Below are 23,155 nucleotides of genomic sequence, written 5' to 3' on the forward strand. Positions count from 1 at the left end.
AGATAAGTTCATATGATTAAAAAAAGGATAGATTATGATACTGTAGACAAGTTATTAATTTGATTTTACATCATATATATATATATATATATATATATATATACACTCAGCAAAAAAAGTAAGTTCCCCCCTAACATTTTTGGATATATCTCAAAAAGTATTTTACGGATGTTCATAATTCGAACGGGAATGGATAGGGAATTTCATTACTCATAACATGAATGGCATATCATTGCCACCAGATATCATTATTGGTGTAAAAAATCGCATTTTATGTCAAAATGCATGGGAAAAAAAGTTGCACTTTAGGCCATAGAGAGCATATTGTATACATTTCCTATGTAAGTTATCAAATGATCTTTTTAAATTGTGTAATTCTCAGGAATTTCTTCAGGTACAATGTGCTTCCCTATTAAACAGATGTTATGCATACTTTTTGAACAGTAGGCCTTCTCAATATGAAAATATTGGTAGAAGCCATGTGATTTGTAATTCCAATTCAGGTTGATCACATTAATGTGCCTGTGCATGATTTTGCATCATGCCCTCAAGTTGTAGATCAGTTTGCTGAGGGAAATGGCATCGAACGTATGGGATATCATTAAGTGGAAAGCGAGCAAGAAGTTGAAAGATGACACTTCACTGCAAGAATTTCAGCGCATCTTGCAGAGAGCATAGACCAACATTAAACGGCGCCAAGTACAAACTTTAGTTAACAGTTTGAGGAGGAGAATGCGGCCGTTCATTGCGGGTGGTGGACATATCAATTATCAAATACTTCACTATATGCTCATGAAAAGAAAGAGATAGAGAAATATGCAATAACCCATACTTAAATGTTCAGAATCATGAGTGATTGTTTGATTATTTGTGTAAAAGTCATTGCAAATCACTAAAGTGCAACTTTTGTTTCCATGCATTTTGACATAAAATGCATTTTTTCACACCAATAATGATATCTGGTGGCAATGAGTTTCCACTCATGTTATGAGTAATAAAATTCTTTATCCATTTCCGTTTGAATTATGAAAATCGGTTGAATACTTTTTGAAATATATCCACAAATGCTAGGGGGGAACTTACTTTTTTTGCTGAGTGTATATATGTATATTAACACATAACTAAAATCAGTGTAGGCCTTAAATATGCAACCATATCTTTGTCATATTTTCTGCATACAATATATTTTACTTAATTGTATCATTTTTAATTATGGTATTCAAACACAGTCGAAAACGATACTTCAATGAATTAATACTTGGAGGAAATAAAAGTAAATTAAAATGAGAGAAGCAACAGGATGGGGTCGAAGACAAAAGAAAATATGAACAGAAAAAAGGGGGCTTCACTTCTAGGTTAAATACCATCCTCGCTAAACTCTCGACAGATGGCGTACTTTCTCTACGATCTTGGGCACATTCAGGATCATAATAGAGCACAGCGCTATTCCTTTGATATCTTTCGGTTCTAGAAAGTTTGTCTCACTTGGAAGCTTTAGGTTGTCTCTGAAATGATTGCGAATATTCAATTCAATTCAATTCAATTCATTTATTTCTCATTCTTTTTTTCAACAAAACATAACGCATAATATATTTGGAATTACATCATAAACATAAACATTCGACTTTGTAAAAGATAAATGATACAAATAAACAAAAGAATGCATACTGGCAAAAAAGTACAAAGTTATGCTTCAGTTGAGGAAAAAAAAGAACTGAGAGGTCCACTAAAAAGCAAGCTTGTATGTTGTGAACCACTCAAAAAATGAACAAACTTATGAATTACTTATTTACAAATACTTATCACAGTTATGATTTACGACAGAACGGAACAAGACAGGAGAAAAGGAGACAGGAGAAATATTAACTACAATATAAAATAATTTTAAAAATCCTTTTAATGTGTATATTGTAGATACAGCTTTACGAGATCCTCTCGAGAAATTAATGTTCTTTTCAAACTAGAAAAATAACGATCAACCATAGAGAGGTATTTATAAAGTATTGCTTTGTTGTGAACTGAGGTCGGGGTCTATACTCATTAGTCTACTGGACTAAAAACAACAACAAAACAAACATATGACACACATTTCATATTTAGGTCTAGCAACTAAAACAATCTGAGTATCTCTGTTAAAATTTAAATTAGATCTAAACTTGTCATTACTAATACAAAATATTGTTTTTTTTTTAGTTATTGGTTACAAAATACAAGGTCACGAAAGTATTATCAAACAAGTATTCATCACTTTCACCATTCAGATATTATTTTTTTTAATTACTAATCTGGTGTAACAAAAGGAGAATCAAAGAATTTTATTTTTTTTTTTTTGGGGGGGGGGGGGGGGGGGAGGGGGTACATCTCCATAGCTTACAACACGAACTTTACCAACCACTGCAACAACCAACACATGCAATCTACAATTAACGTCATTGTAACAAGATTTGTTTTTCCTTTGGAGGACCGTCAGACTAATGCCCAAACTCCCATTTCCTTATATTCATTCTTCTTCCTCCATTATCACTTTCTGCACAGTTATGGTTATAGCAAGTGGGTAAAACAAACAAACAAACAAACAAACAAACAAACAAACAAACAAACAAACAAACAAACAAGCATGTCAATATGGAGTTTTCCACGCTTGCATCCACATAATATCATTATGGCTCTGTAAGGGAAATAATAACAAAAACGCGCATGGACCTTCCTTTCTGAGTATTTTTCACCATATCACTGCAATTGTGACATGTTTTTTGTTTGTTTGTTTGTTTGTTTGTTTGTTTTTGAAAAAAAAAAGAACATGGGGTTTCGAGTGCAACCGCATGAGATTCATGCATCGTAGCATGGTATATCCCTGCATTGGTTCCTGACCAGATTTGGGGTCTTACGGTGATTTCTGTCGCAAGGAGGCTCTGCTAGCACTACAACGAGCACGTCATGAACCCCCATTTTTACAATCGTTCTGCATTAAGTAACCCTTCCTCTACAATTTGATAATGTTTCTTAAAAATGACATGGGTTTTGAATGTACAGCATGACATCCATGCACCCCACCTAATCAGGGCACCCATGCACGATAGGTTTATAACCAGACTTTGGGGTCCTAAGGTGATTTCTATCATCTGGGGATGCTGCCAGCATAAAAACTAGGACATCCATGAACCCCCACTTTTTATTGTTTTTCTGGAATTAGTAAGCCTTCTTCTATAATTTGGCCAAGTTTTGTGAAAATGACATGGGTTTTGAATGAACAGCATAAGTTTTATGAACCCACCTTGTCAGTGTATCCCTGCATAGGTTCCTGACCAGATTTTGGGGACTTCCGATGATATATGTGCTCTACTTCAGGCCCCTGGGAGCAACTTTTTTTTTTTCACAGGGGTGCTGAACCCCTGACCCAGTGGTTCGGTTGCCGGACCACATTAGCAGCGTTTCAGTATGGGGGGGGGGGGGGGGGGGGAGGGGGGATGCATAGGCCATACAAGCACTGTCGACTTTTTTTGGAGGGGGGGGGGGGCAGGGGGAGATGAAAGGAGGGGATGGGGACATTGAAGCGAGGGTGAGAAAGCCCTCTGCCACACAAGGAAACTTTTGCATCTTTAGTGAGATTCTACAATCTTGTGCACACTTTATGTGGTACATTTTAGAAATCTTAAATCAAAACAGAAAGAAAAGTGAATTCTCATGGCCATAGGCGCCGGAAGTGGGGGGCAGGGGGGGGGGGGGGGCGGCCGCCCCCCAATCCAAAAAGTGGGGGGGGGGGCAAAAAAAAGCCCCCCCCCCCAAAAAAAAAATAATGATAATGATAACGATAATAAAAATAAATGAATAAACAAAGAAAATGAAATAAATATGTATATATATGAATAAAAGGGAAAAAATATGGCTACAAACGGCAGCTTTTGGACTGTAAAATGTCAACATTTTCAAGCTCGCTCGCTTCGCTCGCTCGCATCCAGCAGTTGAGCCCGGTGCTCCTCCCCCTTAATTTCTAAAGCGAAAAACATAGCTACGACGGCAGTTGTTGGACTCTAGAATGTCAAAATTTTCAAGCTCGCTCGCATTGAATCGTTATGCCATTCTCCTAATGTTGCTGACAGTAATTGCCAGTAGTTGCGCCCGATGCCCCCACCCCTTAATTTCCAAAGCGAAAGATAAATATAGCTACAAACGGGAGTTTGGGGACTGTAAAATGTCAAAATTTTCAAGCTCGCTCGCTTCGCTCGCTCGCATTGAATCGTTATGCCACTCTCCTAATGTTGCTGGCAGTAATTGCCAGCAGTTGCGTCCGATGCCCCCCCTTAATTTCCAAAGCGAAAGATATAGCTACAAACGGGAGTTTTGGGACTGTAAAATGTCACAATTCTCAAGCTCGCTCGCTTTTGCTCGCTCGCATTGAATCGTTATGCCATTCTCCTAATGTTGCTGCCAGTAATTGCCATCAGTAGTTGCGCCCGATGCGCCGCCCCATTAATTTCCAAAGTGAAAGATAAAGCTACAAACCCCAGTTTGGGGATTGTAGAATGTCAAAATTTTCAAGCTTGCTCGCTTCGCTCGCTCGCATTGAATCGTTATGCCATTCTCCTAATGTTGCTGCCAATAATTGCCAGCAGTTGCGCCCGATGCGCCCCCATTTATTTCAAAGCGAAATATGTAGCTACAATTAAAACTCCAGTTTTGGAACTGTAGAATATCAAAATTTTCAAACTCGCTCGCTTCGCTCGCTTTCATTTTATCGTTATGCGATTCACCTTATGTTCCTGACAGTATATAATTTGTCGATCGTTTCACACCGTCATTCCATAATCCATGTAAGGAAAACTTACAATGTTCCTCAATGTTCCTCAATGATGTGTGTACGTGTGTGTGTGTGTGTGTGTGTGTGTGTGTGTGTATGTGTATATTGTGTAACATATGCATGGTCTAATCTTAAGCCCCCTCCAATGTTTGCCCCCCCCCCCAATCCAAAACTGCTTCCGGCGCGCCTGCTCATGGCCTGTTATGTTCATGGATGAAATGTTACAGAAAGTGGTATACTGTTATCTCTTGCTCCGTGTGTGGGTCTTCTCTTTGTAAAAGTCCATGGAAGGGGACCTAAAGGGGGAGGGTGTGGGAGGGGTATCCCCACACGAAAACGTGGAATATCCCTAAATTTGTATCAGAGAAGAGTGTGTGGGTCTTCCCTTTTATAAGTCCATGGAAGGATATCTAAAGGGGGAGGGGATATCCCCCTCCCACACGATGGAGATTTCGCACTTTTAGAATTGGAGTATACAATGATCTGATGCACACTCATGGTGGAATTTCCCTAAATTTGTATCAGAGAAGTGTGTGTGGGTCTTCACTTTGTATAAGTCCATGGAAGGGGACCTAAAGGGGAAGGGTGTGGGAGGGGGTATCCCCCTCCCACACGAGGGAGATTTTGAATTTTCAGACCTGAAATTCAGCGATCTGGCTTACACTTTTGGTGATTTTTTTAAAGAGTATGAAAAATAGATATTCACAGAAATGTGAATGACCATTAAATCTGGGTATAATCAGCCCTTGTTCCGCATGTGCATCATTGTGGGGATATGCTAATTATGCAGAGACATCAGCAACGGAGGGGCGCCCCCATGTGGCAGGCACCTCTCTGCTTGCTGTTCACAGGTGAGTTGATGGAAATGAGAATGTCGCAAATTACACAAGAATTTCAGTGCTTAGATGTTATGGTGCTGTATTATCATTATTGGTAATTGTTATGAAGAGTTTCAGGGACCAAACAGGCATATTATGTGGAGTGAGAGTGTTTGTCATAATTTACATGAAGCCATTCTGTGTCTCTGGTTGATGGTGGTTTTGTTCAGTGGCACTGAATGCACGGTAACCTATGTATGTACGTACCTGTGTTAAGTCGGTCTACGGACGTGTGTTGTGTGTACGGGCGTATGTAGTTAATTGCGGCTGCCGTAGTCTTGTACGCACAATGTATTCGTAGTGCAGTAGTACAATGCAAGGGCTGCAGGCCTGCGTAGGTTTGTGTACGTGACCAATTACGGTATTGAACAGTGTATTATGTAGCGCTGTGTAACAGTATAGGGCGTTTAGCGTGATCTGTGTACTCTCGTATTACATGGTGCTGTGTAGTACGGGGCGCCTATAATAGTGTGAGAAGATACTGAGATGCTGGTTTTTGATGGAAGCTATCTACCTATACTACATTGTGGTACTGCATTTATGGTGATTATGAGAAGGATTGAAGTTTAACCGAGATGTGTAGCGTAGGCACATTATAGGCACGATGTTGCAACATTTGTAATGCATTTCAGGTGAAAGAGATGATAAGAATCAAAGTTGATCAAAAGAGATGTTCAGTGTAGTAAAGGCACAATGTTGTAAGGGTTGTACAGTAATTCAGCCGAGGTTTTAATTAATAGAGGGAACCTTTGTATGGCACTTCTTAATGATTTGTGATGGCTGTGTAGGTTGCAGTTATAGAACGTCTAGTGCTACAGCATAACTTTTGTAGTAGGAGGGTCTCAGTGTAAGAAGTGGTGTGAGTTAATTATCTCGGTAAATTATAGGCTACAATGAGTGGGTTAGAGGTGTGTGTACTTAGTGTCGATGGTAACATTTGAGTTATGTAGAGGCTATGGTAAAGAAGGAGTTTGATAGAGGTGTCCCAGATGAGACATTCTTTCTTTTAAGGATTCCAATTGTTTTAGACATGCATAAATATAACAATTATTGGATTAAGTCAGGGTACATTTGGTTATAGTACCATAATTATATATCTGATGTATCATATCATATACTTATGTCATGTGATAGTTCTCACAATACATTGCATGCAGTTCGATCCTTAACGTGAGAGGTTATGAAAGACTCAGTACATGTAGTAATGTTGGGACGTATTTTAATATTGCGCCTCCTTTCTGGTACTGTATGCGTATGTTTTTCAACAGTTGTGTCTAGTGAAATAACACAATGAGTTTCTAGGTTACACTCAGCTGTTGATGGCAGATGCTTTCATCAGTTATAGGATTATTGTTGGTACCCCATTGTGGATTTATGATAGCTATAGAGACAAGAAAACTCACTTGGTATCTGTGTGTTATTATGAATGAGTTGTTTTGGTATTAAACATGTGCGGATTTGATGATGTGCACATAGTGTTTCAAGGGTTCTCCTAAATTGCATTTTAGGAGCTGTAATTGTGTTATGACTATATTATGAGTCAATAAAAAAGACCTCTCTGCTTGCTGTTCACAGGACTCCTGTCGAGTGTTTGTCTTTATTGACTGCACGACCTCCCACCCGAACCCACGTGCCGTATAACCATGTCTCCTTCATAGACACACATACCCACACACACCGTCTTCACATCAATCCTGCCTTCTCCATCTCTCTCTCTCATCCCCCACATTTCGGCCCACCCCCTACATCATCACTGTGTGATAACTATACGGAAGCTGATGAGGCAGGGATGGGAGGGGTAGCCCCCTCCCACACGACGGAGCATTTGCATTTTTAGAATTGAAATACAATGTGGAACGATGTGATGCACACTCTTGGTTGGATATCCTGAAATTTGTTCAGACAATAGTGTAGTAAGTCACCTATGGAGGGAGACCAATTAAGCGGGGGAAGGATGTGATGGGAGGATGTGTCCCCCTCCTATACATGAGAGAGATTTTGCGTCTTTATGAGTGCAATTAATGCAAAGATCTGGAATTTCTGGCGCACACTTTTGGTGGAATATATAATGTAATCTAGCCATAATCAATGCATGGGGTGGAGGCTATAATATAGCAAGGGTTAGGGTTTTGGAAGGGGGTGTCCCCTATAACCCCTCCCATTCGAGAGAGCCTTTGTATTTTAAGGATTGAAATGAAAATATATTGTCTATACACAACTATAGTCATTTATTTATGATGGAATATTTGAAAAACTGTAAAACAAAGAATCATAAGCCTACTAAATGTAGTTGGGGAATGTAAAGGTAAACTGAAAGAGGATATAGCCCCTTCCTACATGAAGGAAATTTGGAATTTGTTTGAATTGAAGTGATAGATCTGATGCGCACTTTTTGATGAAATATTCCGAAAGTGTGAATCTTAAAAGCCAGTGTATGGAAGTTGGCCTAACGGGGGAGGGTGTGGGAGGGGGTATCCCTCCCAATGACATTTTCCATTTCAGAACTGAAATTAAACAATCTGGTGCACTTTTGGTGAAATATCTGGACAGTTTCTATCAAAAACAGGCAAGAAAAATTTCCACATCGTGGGGATTTTCTTGGGGGAGGGGGATGGGGAGGGTGGGGTAAAGTGATGTGTTTGCATAGCCCCCCACCCAATATTTTTATTCCAGGATTGACGCCATTTAATACGAGGAAACTGTGGCATTTTTAGAATCCAGTTGACATTATCTCATAAACACATTTTTGATGGAATTTGGGAAATTACCAATCCCCGAAGTGTACTGTGGTATACTAAGCGGGGAAATGGTTAGGACCTAAATGAAAGGAGGATATTATATTCCCACACGAAGGAACTTTTGCATTTTTTAAACTGAAATGACAAATCTTTTGATGAAATAATCATGTGAAAATATGTCAATCTAAAGATATACTAAATTTATGGAAAAGTAACAAGGGGGACGGTGTGGGAGGCTTTTCGTATCCCCCTCCCACGTGAGAGAGGTATTGTATTTTCAGAATTGAACTGCGACAATTCCTTGCACAGTTTCGGTAAAATATCTGGACAGTTTTCCATCAAAAAAGCAAGAAAATCTCCGACATCCCGAAAATTATTGGGAGGGGGGTAAATGCTAATATCATGGCAACTGCCCCGCACCCGTGCATACGCGGGAGCTTTTACATTACTCTAGAATAGAAAGGAAAATATCGTGGGAGGGGTATTTCCTTCCAAAACGACGCAGAATTTTAAGAATTGACTGGTGCACACTTTTGGTGAAGGGTTGGGACAGTTTCGCATTAAAAAAAAAATTACATCTTGGAAATTATTTTTTGGGGGGAGGGGGAGGGGGGCAATATAATATGTTTCGTCCATCGACGCTCCCCTTGAGGGGTATTATAATACCCTTCCCCTAAATGAGGGAACTTCTGCATTTTTAGAATTGAAATTCAGCAATCTAGTGAGCCCTTCATGCAGGTAGAATATTTGAAACATTTTTCAGTAAAAAGCAGGAAAAGTAAATATCCTTGGACAATGGGAATGCTTAAATAGTGCTATCTGCACTTAAAGCTTGTTCTGTGTGGGAGGGGGACACACCTCCCACACTGTGGAGATTTTGCATTTTCAGAAGTGAAATTCAGCGATTTGATGCACACGTTGGGTGGGATATTTGGACAATTCTTTATTTAAAAAAAGCAATTTTCCCTGTAAAAAGATAAATGTCGGGGTGCAGAAGCACCCCTAGTTTTATTTTTGCATGGGGGTGCTATGCCCCCCTGCTCCAAAAGTCAGGGGTGCTACAGCACCCCCAGCTGCACCCCCGGCTCCAAGGGGCTTGCTCTACTTCCAATTCTCGAATTGACGTGACCAAAAATCATTGACCAAAAATCGTACTACAGTGTACGATCTTTTTGACGTGACTCGGCTCAGCCTAGCGCCTAGCCAGCTAGCTAGCTGCTGCTCTCTGCGCTCTGGCTGACCCAGTGGCTAGGCTTGGAGGATCGAGGACCAATATCGACGCAAACAAACAGGTAAGTGTGCCCCATGCATCATTGGCATTACTCAATCTCGCTTTCATGACATTCGTAGAACAAAAACAAAGAGACAGGGTAATGATCTTGAGCTACATACCTAGTGGCATGCGAAATTACATGCTTTCTCGATATTTCCATCTGGCTCTGCACTATTAGCTGATAATCCTCGAATGAAGTGTTTGGTCCCATATACTAAATATTGTGTTGAGCGCGTCCTTGCGTTTAACGTTAGATTCTGTTTCAAATCTGCTATCATGGCTATATTCTGTGAATGAGATCCTACAGGGTAGAGTGTGCAATTAATAATATAAGGACATGATGTCTTAAAGACTAGAGTGTCATTAAGCTTCTTTGAAAAGAAAAAAAAAATGCTTCTTTGAAATAACTGTCGGAAGTTGATCACTGCACTGACACTGGATGCATTCGTTGTCAAAGAAGTAACGTTAGGGCCTACAACAGATTCACATATTCTGCAGAAACATGGGAATCTAGTAGTTTTTCTCAAACAGCAGCAGTCAATAACTGTAATAGAGAACGTCAGAGGTGTTCAAATTGGCATACAGTGGAAGTTAATGAAAGTGGGAGGGCAACAAAGACTGTTGTCTTTCAAGGGGCCCAACAAGACAGGTGAATATTTTACCACAGCACAGGTGAAAAAAAACAGAAGAAGGAAAAATGCTTCATCTTTGATCCCCCCCAAAAAAGAAAAAAAAATCACTGTAGAATGTCTATTGCATTAATTTACTCATAAGATTGGTTTTTACCCTATAACCTAGTTAGTGTCTGGTAGTAGACTGATGGAGCAATAAATGTTATTCTGATCCCTTAAGAGCCCAAGCTGTTCTTTATGGGACCCTGGTGGCACCTACATAGGTTCCTGTAGTGTCAAGAACGTGTATAAAGTTCTAGTAGATCTACAGGAATCTGATATAACCAGGTTCAAAAAGTGTAGACAGGGTTGTCTGCATTCATGGCCTAAATTCATGTTTATTTGTGTGGACTGTTTAATATACTGACCAGAAAAATGACTTCGATCAAAAAAGATTACAATTTCGTCTATCAATAGTTCTATTCTAACTGTTCTTTTTCTGTTTCAAAACTGCATGTGTTTTTGTCTAATTTTCAATACCTTTTTCAAGGTAGTACCGGTACTAGAAGTGTGCCTAATTTGTTATAAAACTTGTATGAAGATGTACATAGCAATTGAGGCTATATCTGATTGATATTTTCCATTGCTCGATGGCACATGCAGTTGTCCATGAAAAGGGGATACCTGCTTGACTGCTTTCATACAGGCAGATTTACCGTCCTGTCCGTTCTTTGTCGACAGGCAAAAAGAATCTAGTTTGGGGGCCTTGAAGACTCTCTCAGAACTGCGGAAGGAAGGGGTTGATATTAGTATTTATAAGTATAAGTATGCTGCAAATATGGTAAATACTTCCTTATGCCACCCCCCCCCCCCCCCACTGATTTTGCCACAACACTCTAGTCTCTACCTTACCCTTGTTAGCTTATAATGCATGGATGCATGCAGCATGTGTCCCCAACATTTGCCAAGTATGTGTGCTTGTGTGCATCTGTAGGCAAATATTAGCAAGGGTAGGATAGTGTAAATATATATAGTGTTATGGCAAAATTAGTGTGGGGGTGGATACAAGGAATTATTTCCCAAATATGGAGTACACTTCCCTAAAAGTGACCTCACTGTGAAACATTGTATGTACCTATTTTAGATACCTAATAAGGCTCATAACCACACCATGGTAACTACTTCGCCAAATTTCAAGTAATCAGAGCACTGCTGCAGTGATCTCAATGTTCATATGAAATTGTTCATATGTTCTGAAACTTTTACTCAGTTCCCACTTTTTCAGGGGGCTGCTTTCAACCTTTTGCAGCATTCCATGTACTGTACAGTACAATTGCAGGGCAAGAAAGTGGATGAGAAGCAGTGCATCACATTACACTTTAAAGTTTGCACCCTTCAAAGTGATAACTTGTTACAGCCAGTAGGTGCAAAATGAATTGCAAAAGGAATGTCCTTCTACAATCCCATTTCAATAAATTTTTGCATTACCAGTAAAATCTGAGTCAACAATGGAGCGAAGAAGTGACCTGTCTTCCCACCAGCAAAGGTCACCTAGTGGTTAGGATGGATGAAGATGTGAGGATGCTTCCGTGTCCTCATCCTCCTGTGACAAAAAGGCAAGGTGAGTGATGCACACATTTTTGTATCCCTCCCTCACTCCCTCTTTCTCTCTCTCTGCCTGTCTGTCTCTCTTTAAAAGCATGAAATTGTCCTTGTGTATAATTAAACCAACCTTGGGCTAGGTTCAATGTGCTTAAATACAAAGACGAGCCCACCTTAACAAATAGCTGTTTGATACCAACCTAGAGTCATCTACTGTTCATATTTTAGATATGTACATGTTGTACAATGTAATCAGGGCAAAGATGTTAGGAGCATTTTGATGACATCATTCATTGCAAGTGTGACTTGTGATGGTTAATGCATGGACTGAGATTGTGAATCCAAACCAAGGGACAGAGAAGAAATCATCCTTGAGTGGGAAGCTAATTAAAACACTGAGCAGTAGCCTACTAGTATCTGAAAGGTGAAATACAGTTCTCATATGCTATGGGCAAAGTGTTGATATTTGCTCTGAAATGATCACACATGAATATGCATAAGAAAATTGTGAAAAAATGCTGAGATTTTCTAACACAATTTTATTTGGGTAATGATGGAAATTATGTGAAATATTAGCCAAAAGGTATGCCAACAATATTGCAATCTTAGGACATACTCGGTCATGGTTTCGTAATGCTGTGTAATATTTTATAAATGATTCTCTATTTAATCAACAAATTGCGCCAAAGCGGTAACCATCCATCTTCTGCATGAGATTGAATTGCATGCAGCTTGTTTGGAAGTAATATGATAGTTGCTTATCATTTAACATTCTACCTACCAACTACTGCACGGGGAGGGCTCTTCTGTCTGAAAGTTGTATGCTCAAATACAATCAAAATTATTTTACTGTTTTCGTCTCAAAATACTCCAAAACAACTCATCATACTGGCAAATCATGTCAGCTAGACAAGTTTGTTGATAGGCCCTTTCATTGAAGTCCGACATGGTATGTACCCAAGCAGTCCAATCATAAGTTACCTCCATACTGTAAGAGTGCATCATAGTATAATAAAAAGAAAATGAATAAATCAGTGCATGAATGATAGAATACTGCTTGGATGACAAAGTTCATATTTATGTAAAGGCTGGAACTATATATTACTGAAAGGCAAATTATGCGGTGTTTTAAAATTGCTTTTAATGCATACCTTAATAGTTTTCTTTTATTATCTTCTAGAGCATCGGGGCTGTGATCTGACTGAAATGGTTCGTATTTGTTGCAGTGTGAACATGAAGGCATCTCGACCAACGCACTAAACAGAAGGACTGCTGATACATGCCAACCTGGCCAGTCAAGACACATTTCTCAACCTGGATACAATTCAAAAGAGTAGTCTGTGAGTGAAAGTGACCTGCAACTTGAATCACTTGCTTGGAAATCAGAAATGGACTGTTCTTGACCTGATTTTAGCAAGGAGGGCTTCACAAACTCTTGCCATGTAGATGGAGGAACCTCCTCTGACCAGTCTGAGATTGACCATGAAAGAAATGACTATAAGTCATCCTCAAATGTTAACTCAAATGAGAAGCACAAAATAGCAGTACCAACATTTGTATATGGTATCTGTAAAGCGGCACATTTCAAACAAAACAAAATCGTAGTAAGTGACAAAACTGGTGGCAATTCTCACGCAGGTGCATTGGAAAGGTTCAACATTGAGAACCAAAGAGCAGTTGTGCCCTCAACATCAAAAGCTGATGACCGTAAAAGGATCAGACCTCTCCAGCCACAAATGGCCGCACGGATTTATTCCTGTGGTGGCTGCCAACCCACTTGTGAAATGCTGCAGTCCCACACTCATGAGAATGGACTGCCAATAAACAAAGAAAGCAAGACAAGTGAACCTCAGCTGCTCAAAATCCAAGAGGAGCCATGGGATTTGACCAAATCTAGTAAATGTCTTGGTTCATCCACTGATGGTGCAGAGAAGAACACAGACATGGATGGGAAAGATGCTGCGTTAGAAGATAATGCTGATGACAGTGACGAAATCGATAACCACAGTGAGTACTGTACTGTGTCAAAAGAAAGAGTGGCCAGGATATCCATTGTCACATATGATTGTGTATTTTAGTCATTCCATTGGCTTTGCTTGCACTCACAAAGACAGAGAGTACTGCAACAATACTTAAACAAATTAATGCCTCTTATATGTGTGCTGTTAATTTTTCTGCTTGATTAAATATATCTAAGGAAAAATATCCAAATAGGTACCAAAAAATAGTTGATTGCTATTTAAAGCTTCAATTATTGTATGTGTGTGGTAAAAATATGGTGTTCATGCGCGTTAACGTAATAATAATAATAATAATAGTGGCTACTTGTATAGCGCACAGGTCCACTTTTCAGTGCTCATGGCGCTTCAAAAATAAAAAGATATCATATATTTACATGCATAATATATTCATACATTTCAACAAAGACGAAAATGGTAAACAAAAACAAATATGTACCAAATAAAGAATACAACATATACCAATTAAAAATACAATATTGATCCAATATTAATGACATACAGCAATTACAGTCCTCAGTATGAAAGAAACAGATAAGTTTTAAGTTTGGATTTGAATGGCTCTGTAGATGACAGTTCCCTTAACTGAAGAGGTAACTGATTCCACAATTTTGGTCCCATAACGGAAAAAGTACGATCACCATACCCATGTTTTACTCTAGGTGTTTGGAGTAAGAATGCATCTGATGATGAACGTAGCCTTCGTGTCGAATTGTATTTTTGAACAGAATTACTTGTGTATATTGGGGAAAAAGAATGAACTGAATGATGTACTAGTAACAGAATCTTGAAAATAGTCCTTTTTTCTACAGGTAACCAATGTAAGGAACGGAGAACTGGTGACATGGAATCAAACTTATTAGTAAAAGTTAACAATCGGGCAGCAGAATTTTGCAACCGTTGAAGTTTTGTGACATCTTTTTTTGAAAGATTACACAACAATGAATTCGAAAAATCCAACCGAGAAGAAATCAAAGCATGAATAAGTATCTCAGCTACAGATTTAGACAAATATTTCCTTATGAAACTTAAATTACGCAACTGATATCGAACATTCCGCTGAATATGAGTTACATGACTTCGAAATGACATTTCCTGATCAAATATGACACCTAAATTACGGGCTGTTTTCGACGGAGTAATGCAAGTGCTACCGATGTTGACATGACATGACTGATAATCAACTTTGCTTAACATACGCTTTGATCCCAATAACAGAAACTCAGATTTATCATCATTTAGTTTAAGGCCATTGGATGTAAGCCAGATTTTCAGGTCTTGCAAACATGCTTCGAGTTTTGCAATGGCGGATGACAATGAAGACACAGTGGGTTTAAAAGACAAATAAAGTTGTATATCATCTGCATAACAATGATAACTAATACAATGCTTGCGAAATACTTCACTAATTGGTTGCATATACAGAGAAAAAAGCAGCGGGCCTCCAACAGAACCTTGAGGTACACCAAACTTTGTCATAGTTTTACAAGAGGTAGAATCACCGATTCTGACATAATGAGATCGATCACATAAGTAGGATATAAACCAATCAAGAACAGTTCCTTTGATGCCCAAATATCTCAGTCGTTGAATCAGAATAGCATGATCGACTGTGTCAAAAGCTGAGCTCATATCAAGCATGATAAGAGCAGTGATGTTACCACTATCTAATTCTCTGAACACAATATCTGATAAGTTGACCAACAGTATTTCTACACTATGACCAGGCTTGTACGCAGATTGGAATGAATCAAGCAATTCATTATCTTGCAGAAACATTGTCAGTTGTGAGAAAACAACCTTTTCAAGCAATTTACTTAAATAAGGTAAATTTGAAATTGGACGGTAATTTTTTAGACACTCCTGATCTAAGCCTGCTTTTTTCAAAGTTGGATGAATAACTGCTTTTTTACACACCTGTGGAACTACACCTAATCTCAGGCTAGCATTTATGATTCTTGTGATAATGGGTGCTAAAACTCTGCCACACTTCTTAACCAAATCTGTTGGGATTGGATCAAGTTCACATGATTTGTTAGGTGAGTTCTTAATAAGCTTTTCTATCTCATTAACAGTGACAGACTGAAACTCACTCAATTCTGACTTGACTTCACATACAATGTCATTTGGCTGTTCACAACGAGTTGGGAAACTCCGTTGGATTGCCACAATTTTATCAATGAAATATTGATTAAAACAATTGGCTAACTCAACTTGATCACCATGAGTGAGGTGTTCTGGTAAAGGAGAGGATCGCTGTTTTTGGTAAAGTAAAGCATTAGCAACTTTGTACAACTTCTTTGTATCTTTCCCACAATCCGTAACCTTTTTTGAATGATATTGTAACTTAGCATCTTTAATCAAGGCATTTACACATCGCCTTTGTGCATGATACATCTGCTTGTGAATCTCCAGTTTTGTGGACCTTGACTTCCTTTCTAACTGTCTACGAAGCAGTTTTGCTTGAGCTATTTCTGGGGTATACCATTCCGTATTGGGGTGTATTGTGACCTTGATTCGTTTCTCAGGTGCCAACTTATCAAGGGTGGCAGTGAGTAAGGTGTTGTACAAAGCCACTTCATCATCAACATTATTAACTTGAGATTCAGCTGATAAAAGAGACTTAACATGAGTATCAGCAACAAACTCTTGTGGGTTTACAGATTTCAAATTCCTTGTCACAACAAATGTTTTTTTGATACAACGTTTAGGAAGGTTCAATTCACACATTATTGCTGAATAATCTGATATACCTTCCACAACTCCGGTATTACAAAGTTGTACAGTGTTACCTTTATGAGTTATAAGCAGATCTAATACATGGCCTCGATTATGAGTTGGCTCATTAATATGTTGAATCATAGTAAAGGCTGACAATAATTCAGACAACTTCGAATTCGAAGTTGATGATTCCACAGGTATATTGAAATCACCTGCAATCAACAAGTCAGACGAGCAGAGAAGCTGTCTATCGAGAACATTAGAAAACTCATCCAAGAAAATCTTAAACTGTACTGAACTGGGTGGACGATATACATTGATGAAATGCAGCGATTTCTGCATATAATTCAGAGTCATCTGAATCATTTCAAATGTTGTAACATTTGGGGAATTTACAATTCTGACATCTCAATGACTTTTAAACAACACAGCTATTCCTCCTCCTCGTTTGCCAACTCTGGGAATGTGCTTAAATGTGAAGCCATGTGGTGTCAATTGACCAATCGGAGCAGCATCATTAGGCGTAAGCCATGTTTCACAAATAGCAACAATGTCTAATTCATGATCAAGAATATAATCTACAAATTCAGCGGTTTTGTTCTTCAGCGATCTGGCATTTAACATAGCAAATTTCAAATTCATACATGAAATATCAGAATTCACAAATTTTCTTTCGTGTAACAACTTCACAGTTTGATCCCTATTTTGTCTTACTACTCTTTTACTTCTGTGAGTCTTTTTCACTCTGTTAATCTGTAGTGCTGGTATTCGTACATAAAATTCTTGCAAAATCCCATAGTTGGAATTTGTGTAACCTTTTGTCTTGTACTTGGCTGTCCAGTATTTACATTCATGTGTATGCATCTGAGAGAATTTTGGGCCAAGTAAAAAAAAAAAGTGCGATATAGTTTCTCATCTGGATTTTTGGAGAGATATGATGCGGGATGTCCTTTCGATTTGAAATCTTACTAATTTTTTATCTGAAGCCGCTGCATACATGGGCAACTGCAACCTGTCACAAGGCGCTAGTGTAGTTTTTTGCACTGCCTCGTTCAATGATTTATAAACGTGTACAAACTAACCCTAAACATTTCCAAGACCTAAAATACTTGCATCTGAGTCTCCAAAGTCAAGAAAATGTTAATATATAAATACCATTAATTTTGGCACTTTCTACACATTTCAGAATGATTTCACAGTGCAACTGTAGGCATGTACGTATCGTACCGATGGCTGCACTAATGTGTAGGTGTATGTACATGTACATTGTACATATCATATCGTGACCAACTACTGTATGACTGCTTGAGTACAGGGTACAGTGCACGGCTCAAGCAATTGATTCATTCCATGATGTGTAAAAGCATCTTAATATGTTTCCTACCGGACTTTGGAGACTCAAATGCAAGTGTGTTTCAGTTGTGAAATTAACGTGAGTTTGTACATGAATGCCCCTCCCCCCATTGGAAATCATTTGTAGTGTGAAAAAGCACTAGCATCCAAGCGGGGTAGCAGCATTAATTAACACTTTCATCAATTGCAAAAATAGGCTTGCATGATTGATATTTGAAAAAAATATCCTTGAGAGTTGGTAATACAACCTGATTCAACTTACATGTACAATGTTTCCCCACATTTGGGCCCAGAAGTACACTAGTGTAGGGCCCAAAGCGATACATTAAACGTTCATGAAGGGGAAAAATTGTAATTTATTGCAGTCTGTAAATGAAATATTTATCATTTGTTTTCTCTTCCTTTCATTATGTGAAATGCTTACAGATTGTGGTGAATCAGATGATAGCCAGCAAGCAACGATGAAGACAGGGTTTCTAAGCATCACTGGTCTCATCCAAAGGAGGCGGACACCCATGATAAAACACTACCACGTGAAACAAAACTCATCATGTACACAAGAGATTCACAGTGAGGACTTCTTCCACTGTGAAACAGGTGGTGTCCAAATCTCTACCTTCCATGTGCCCACAGAGATTGTACAACAAGGGGATGAGATTGTTTTACCATCACGACTGGGTTGTATTAGCGACCAGTCGGCTTTGCTCACAGAGCCGGAAGACCTTGATGATCAAGACAAACCATTCAAGTGTGGTGTATGCGGCAAGGGTTTTTCTCGATTGCAGGGACGCACAGCCCACATGAAGACGCACAGTGAGGAGAGACCCTTCCAGTGTGAGCGTTGCCACCAGAAGTTTCGTGTAAAGCAGAACCTGATCACCCACGTGCGGACACACACGGGTGAGAAGCCCCACACATGTGAGGTATGCGGTCGTGGGTTTGGCCAGCAGTCAACGTTGGTGAGGCATCTGCGGAGTCACACGGGGGAGCGTCCCTACACCTGTAAGTATTGCAGCAGGAAGTTTAGTCAACGCCATGTGATGGTCAACCATTTGCGCATCCACACGGGAGAAAAGCCATATACATGTGAGGAGTGTGGCAAAGGATTCAAGGAGCAGCACAACCTTGTCAGGCACTTCAGGACTCACACAGGGGAAAAACCATATGTCTGCTTGGAGTGTGGCAACAAGTTCACTCAGAAAAATCACCTCATGCGACATGGCAAAGTTCACATCCCCAAGAAACACACAATATAATTGCACACTTCTTTCTGAAAAATGAGCTGATGACTTCAAAGACTTTCATCAAAAAGAACTATCCTGATAGAAAGAAAGAAATTTGCTAAGCATTGAGCTATTAAAGGTTACAATGCTGGGGAAATATTTAATGTAAGGTGATCATATTTATTCTGTGCTAAATTTTTATCTATGATCTCAAAGTGTTGAGTTTGTCAGTTGTCGAAAAATTCTTTTTACAAAGCCATGTTTCAGATGTGTGGGATTGGGTATGAGACTTTTGGTGTGTACTTTGTGTAACGCAGATTATGCTATAAATTACGCATGACTATACTTATGTCCCCAAAAACCCAACTTTCTGGTCCATCTTATACGTAGGTGTGTCTCAGACCCCGTTTACAGTGAGTTAAAAGGCTCAGCTCAGCCTGGCCTTCCTTTCACTGTAAACGCTCAAAAGGCCAAATGCGGTACCAAAAACAGCAGCGCATTTGGCCAAGCTCTGGAGGTAATCTCGGCCTGGGCTCAGCCTGGCCTTTTCTCACTGTAAACGCAAACTGGGCGAAATGCGGTACCAAATTGCGACCCCAGAAGTGCAATGATCATGACATCATATGATGCATCACGCCCACGTTGTGTAGCGCCACCTCACGTCCACTTGAGGACAGCCGCAGAGAAATACATGCACTGTGTGCGTGTACATAGTCATTTCCATGCCACTGCATGTTATACTATGGATGCATGGTATGCTGTGCTAGCAATAGCGTGTGCTTCAATGCAGTGCAGTGCAGTGAAGTGCAGTGGCTAGGGTGTGCTAGCTCCAGCACCAAAATAATTTCCACTTTTTGGCAACCCAGGGTACAACCTTAAAAAATGATAATAATAATTCAACAAAATGGCTGATTTTCATTTGGTATCCCGGGATACCATTTGTGTCACCATATGTAGGAAATGATGTCGTAATCCTGCGTTTAGCAAATCTTCGGTGTACGCTACAGAATCATCATCATTAGCACCTCGGTATGAGGAGAGGTAGTATTTCCAAACTTGTGTTTAAATTAAAGTTATCATCAAATCACAAACAAAACGATGTTGTACAGTACTGCATCGTTCCGTTTGTCCTCGTTCATATTCTTGTGTTTGTGTGCATAGAAAACAGATAACCAGTAAGGAAAGAGCAGCTGTGAGCGTGATGTTCGAAAGTTTGCCCTGTATAAAAACTTTAGCCTTTTGGTCATTGCAAGTTGACCCCGGCACGCTCCCAAATAATAATTTGTTTACAAGCAGAGCGCCGCTACTACAAAATATTGAAAGGTTTCAATTCAAAGCCTGGGCCAAGCCCGCCACTGCAAATGCACAGAATTGCAGGGTCGAGTACCGCTATTGAGGCCATGCTCGGCCCAGCCCTACACTGTAAACAGGGTCTAGTGCAAGGTTAGTGTGCCCTGTCCTCTTCTTCCCAATGCGTAATATGTTTCCATTGTGCTGACTCTCGACATGTCTGGAGGTGAAGGGGCACATAATAGCCCAGTTGGTCATGTGTCATGAACATGCCGGTCTTCCCATTTAACTTCTCACAAGAGAAATAGATACGGGGTTTGTGCATGGAGCTACTTTTATTGTCATTACCAAAGCAATCAAGAACAACAACAACAGACATTGTGCAAACAACAATGTTTGACTGCTACTGTGTTTTAGCACAGTCTACCAAAAGAAGATTGTTCAATTTTGTTATAATTAAAATCAAATTTTTCCTTATGCATGTAGCATTACCTTAGTCAAGGAGGTTCAAGAGAATGGAGTCATAACTATTATTTTCTTTGAACCCACGTTTGATGCCACCACTCTAAAAATATTTGAAGCATGTGCCAAACTGGATCTGCGACACAGATAGGAAGACAATCGCAGATAAGGAAGACAATTGACTCTTGTCTCATTGCATAATCACCAGCTATAAAGAGAGATATGTCTTTGTGATGGTAATTAACTTTTGCCATCCCTACTTGGATCTGCTGCGCAGATAGGAAGACAATTAACTCTTGTCTCATTGCATAATCACCAGCCACTTTCTAAAGAGGGAGATATGTCTTTGTGATGGAAATTACTTTTTGCCATCCCTACTTATAAAAGATAGGTGATATAGAAATGTTAAAGACATGGGGGTTCATAAATAGGAATTGAGCAAAAAAACCCCCAAAATGATGAAATAAAAATGAAAATTATTCAACTGGGCATGCTCGGGCACTACTGTAGAACATGATATATTCACGGCATGAATTTTTTGCGAATTGGAACCGACAGCCTTTTTCGTGGCATGAAATTTTCGCGAAGTGCCACTGGCGTTCAATGCATAGTGTAAACAAGGACTTTCGCGTGCATTTTAATTTCGCGAATCTTGGCGCTCGCGAAATTCGCGAAATTAAAATGCACACGAAAATTCCTCGTTTTACAGTAATCTGATATATCTATTGATAAAGAATTATACATGAAGATTATTCCATATCAGTTTTATTTGTCAGAATTATGTGGAAAAGTGATAAAACCGACTTTCCAGGAGGGTACAGTTTTAAGCACTTTTACATGATACAGTTCTGATTTACACTTTTCCATATTTCTAGACAGAATTAACTTTTGTTGTATATGCTTTATCATTAAGTGAAATTTCATTCCATTTGATAAATGAGCAAGCAAAATATAGCCAATATTATACAGTCAAACCTGTCTTAGCGGCCACCTCTCTATAGCGGCCACTGAAAAATCCCCCGAACGAAATTGCTGTATTATGGACCCTTTATATAGCGGCCACCTGCCTAACGTGGCCAGCGGCCACTCATTTTGTATCCCGTGGTGAATATTTACCTACATATAGCGGCCACAAATATTAAGCTGAACCGTTAAATCAGCCATGAGTATGATGTCTTCTATGTCCACTGCATGATTTCTACCAAGTCCTAGCTCTAGACCGGGGGCCCAGAGCATTTATTCAGCTGAAAAGGGTCACACTTTTTGATGGTCTCATCATGTAAGGATGTGGCCAAGGGTCAATAAAATGAATTGCTGGCAAGTCACATCCTGTACCGTAAGCCTAGGGACCACAAAAAGGGACCCCGAAAAATGGATTTATTCAGCCGAAGGGGGTCACGGACAAAAGTTGGTGGATATTGTTCCTTTGGGTGTACTTATCATGAAAACAGCAATGCCAGCTATTTTATCCTGTACGGGGCCCCAGACAGTAGTCCCAAAGGGCCCCACAAATATGGTGTTATTCAGCTGAAAAGGGTCACGGCTAATTTCTTTTGCAATGGAAGTAGTTCCCATCAGAGATATCCAAAACACCAAAGCCAGCTATTTTATCCTGTACGGGGCCCCAGACAGTAGCCCCAAAGGGCCCCACCCCCCATAGGCCTACGTACAAACACACACAAACATTGATTTTATTCAGTTGAAAAGAGTCACGGCTAATTTCTTTTGCAATGTAAGGAGTACCAATCAGAGATATCCAAAACACCAAAGCCAGCTATTTTATCCTGCACGGGGCCCCAGACAGTAGCCCCAAAGTGCCCCACCCCCTATAAGCCCTACGTACAAACACATACACACACACATTGACTTTATTCAGCTGGTAAGAGTAACGGCTAATTTCATTTGCAATGGAAGTAGTACCCATCAGAGATATCCAAAACACCAATGCCAGCTACTTTATCCAGTACGGGGCCCCAGACAGTAGCCCCAAAGTGCCCCCCCCCCCCCAACACACATACTCACACAATAGTTTCATTCAGCTGAAAAGGGTCACGGCTAATTTCTTTTGCAATGGAATTAGTACCCTTCAGAGAAATCCAAAATACCAAAGCCAGTTATTTTATCCTGCATGGGGCCCCAGACAGTAGCCCCAGACAGTAGCCCCAGACAGTTGCCCCAAATTTCCCTC

General features: G+C 39.6%; 1 protein-coding gene across 1 annotated transcript; it reads left to right on the forward strand.

Annotated features, from left to right (window-relative positions):
• Positions 1-9,600: 9,600 nt before the first annotated feature.
• Positions 9,601-21,488, forward strand: LOC139735346 (uncharacterized). The gene is made up of 4 exons (XM_071646093.1): positions 9,601-9,706; positions 11,790-11,919; positions 13,081-13,907; positions 18,419-21,488. Exons 3-4 carry the CDS (start codon positions 13,637-13,639, stop codon positions 19,246-19,248), a joined length of 1,101 nt encoding a protein of 366 aa, XP_071502194.1. The 5' UTR covers positions 9,601-9,706; positions 11,790-11,919; positions 13,081-13,636; the 3' UTR covers positions 19,249-21,488.
• Positions 21,489-23,155: the final 1,667 nt, after the last annotated feature.

Source organism: Diadema antillarum, unplaced genomic scaffold (genome assembly GCF_040938485.1).
Source record: "Diadema antillarum isolate AM-2024a unplaced genomic scaffold, OU_Dant_1.0 seq00000570_RagTag, whole genome shotgun sequence".
NCBI lineage: Eukaryota > Metazoa > Echinodermata > Echinoidea > Diadematoida > Diadematidae > Diadema > Diadema antillarum.

Bases quoted from the DNA above. Each gene is read 5' to 3' on its own strand.
- LOC139735346 (XM_071646093.1), top strand. From the start codon at position 13,637: ATGGCCGCACGGATTTATTCCTGTGGTGGCTGCCAACCCACTTGTGAA. The intron at 13,908-18,418 runs GTGAGTACTGTA...AAATGCTTACAG, and splicing joins TGACGAAATCGATAACCACA to ATTGTGGTGAATCAGATGAT.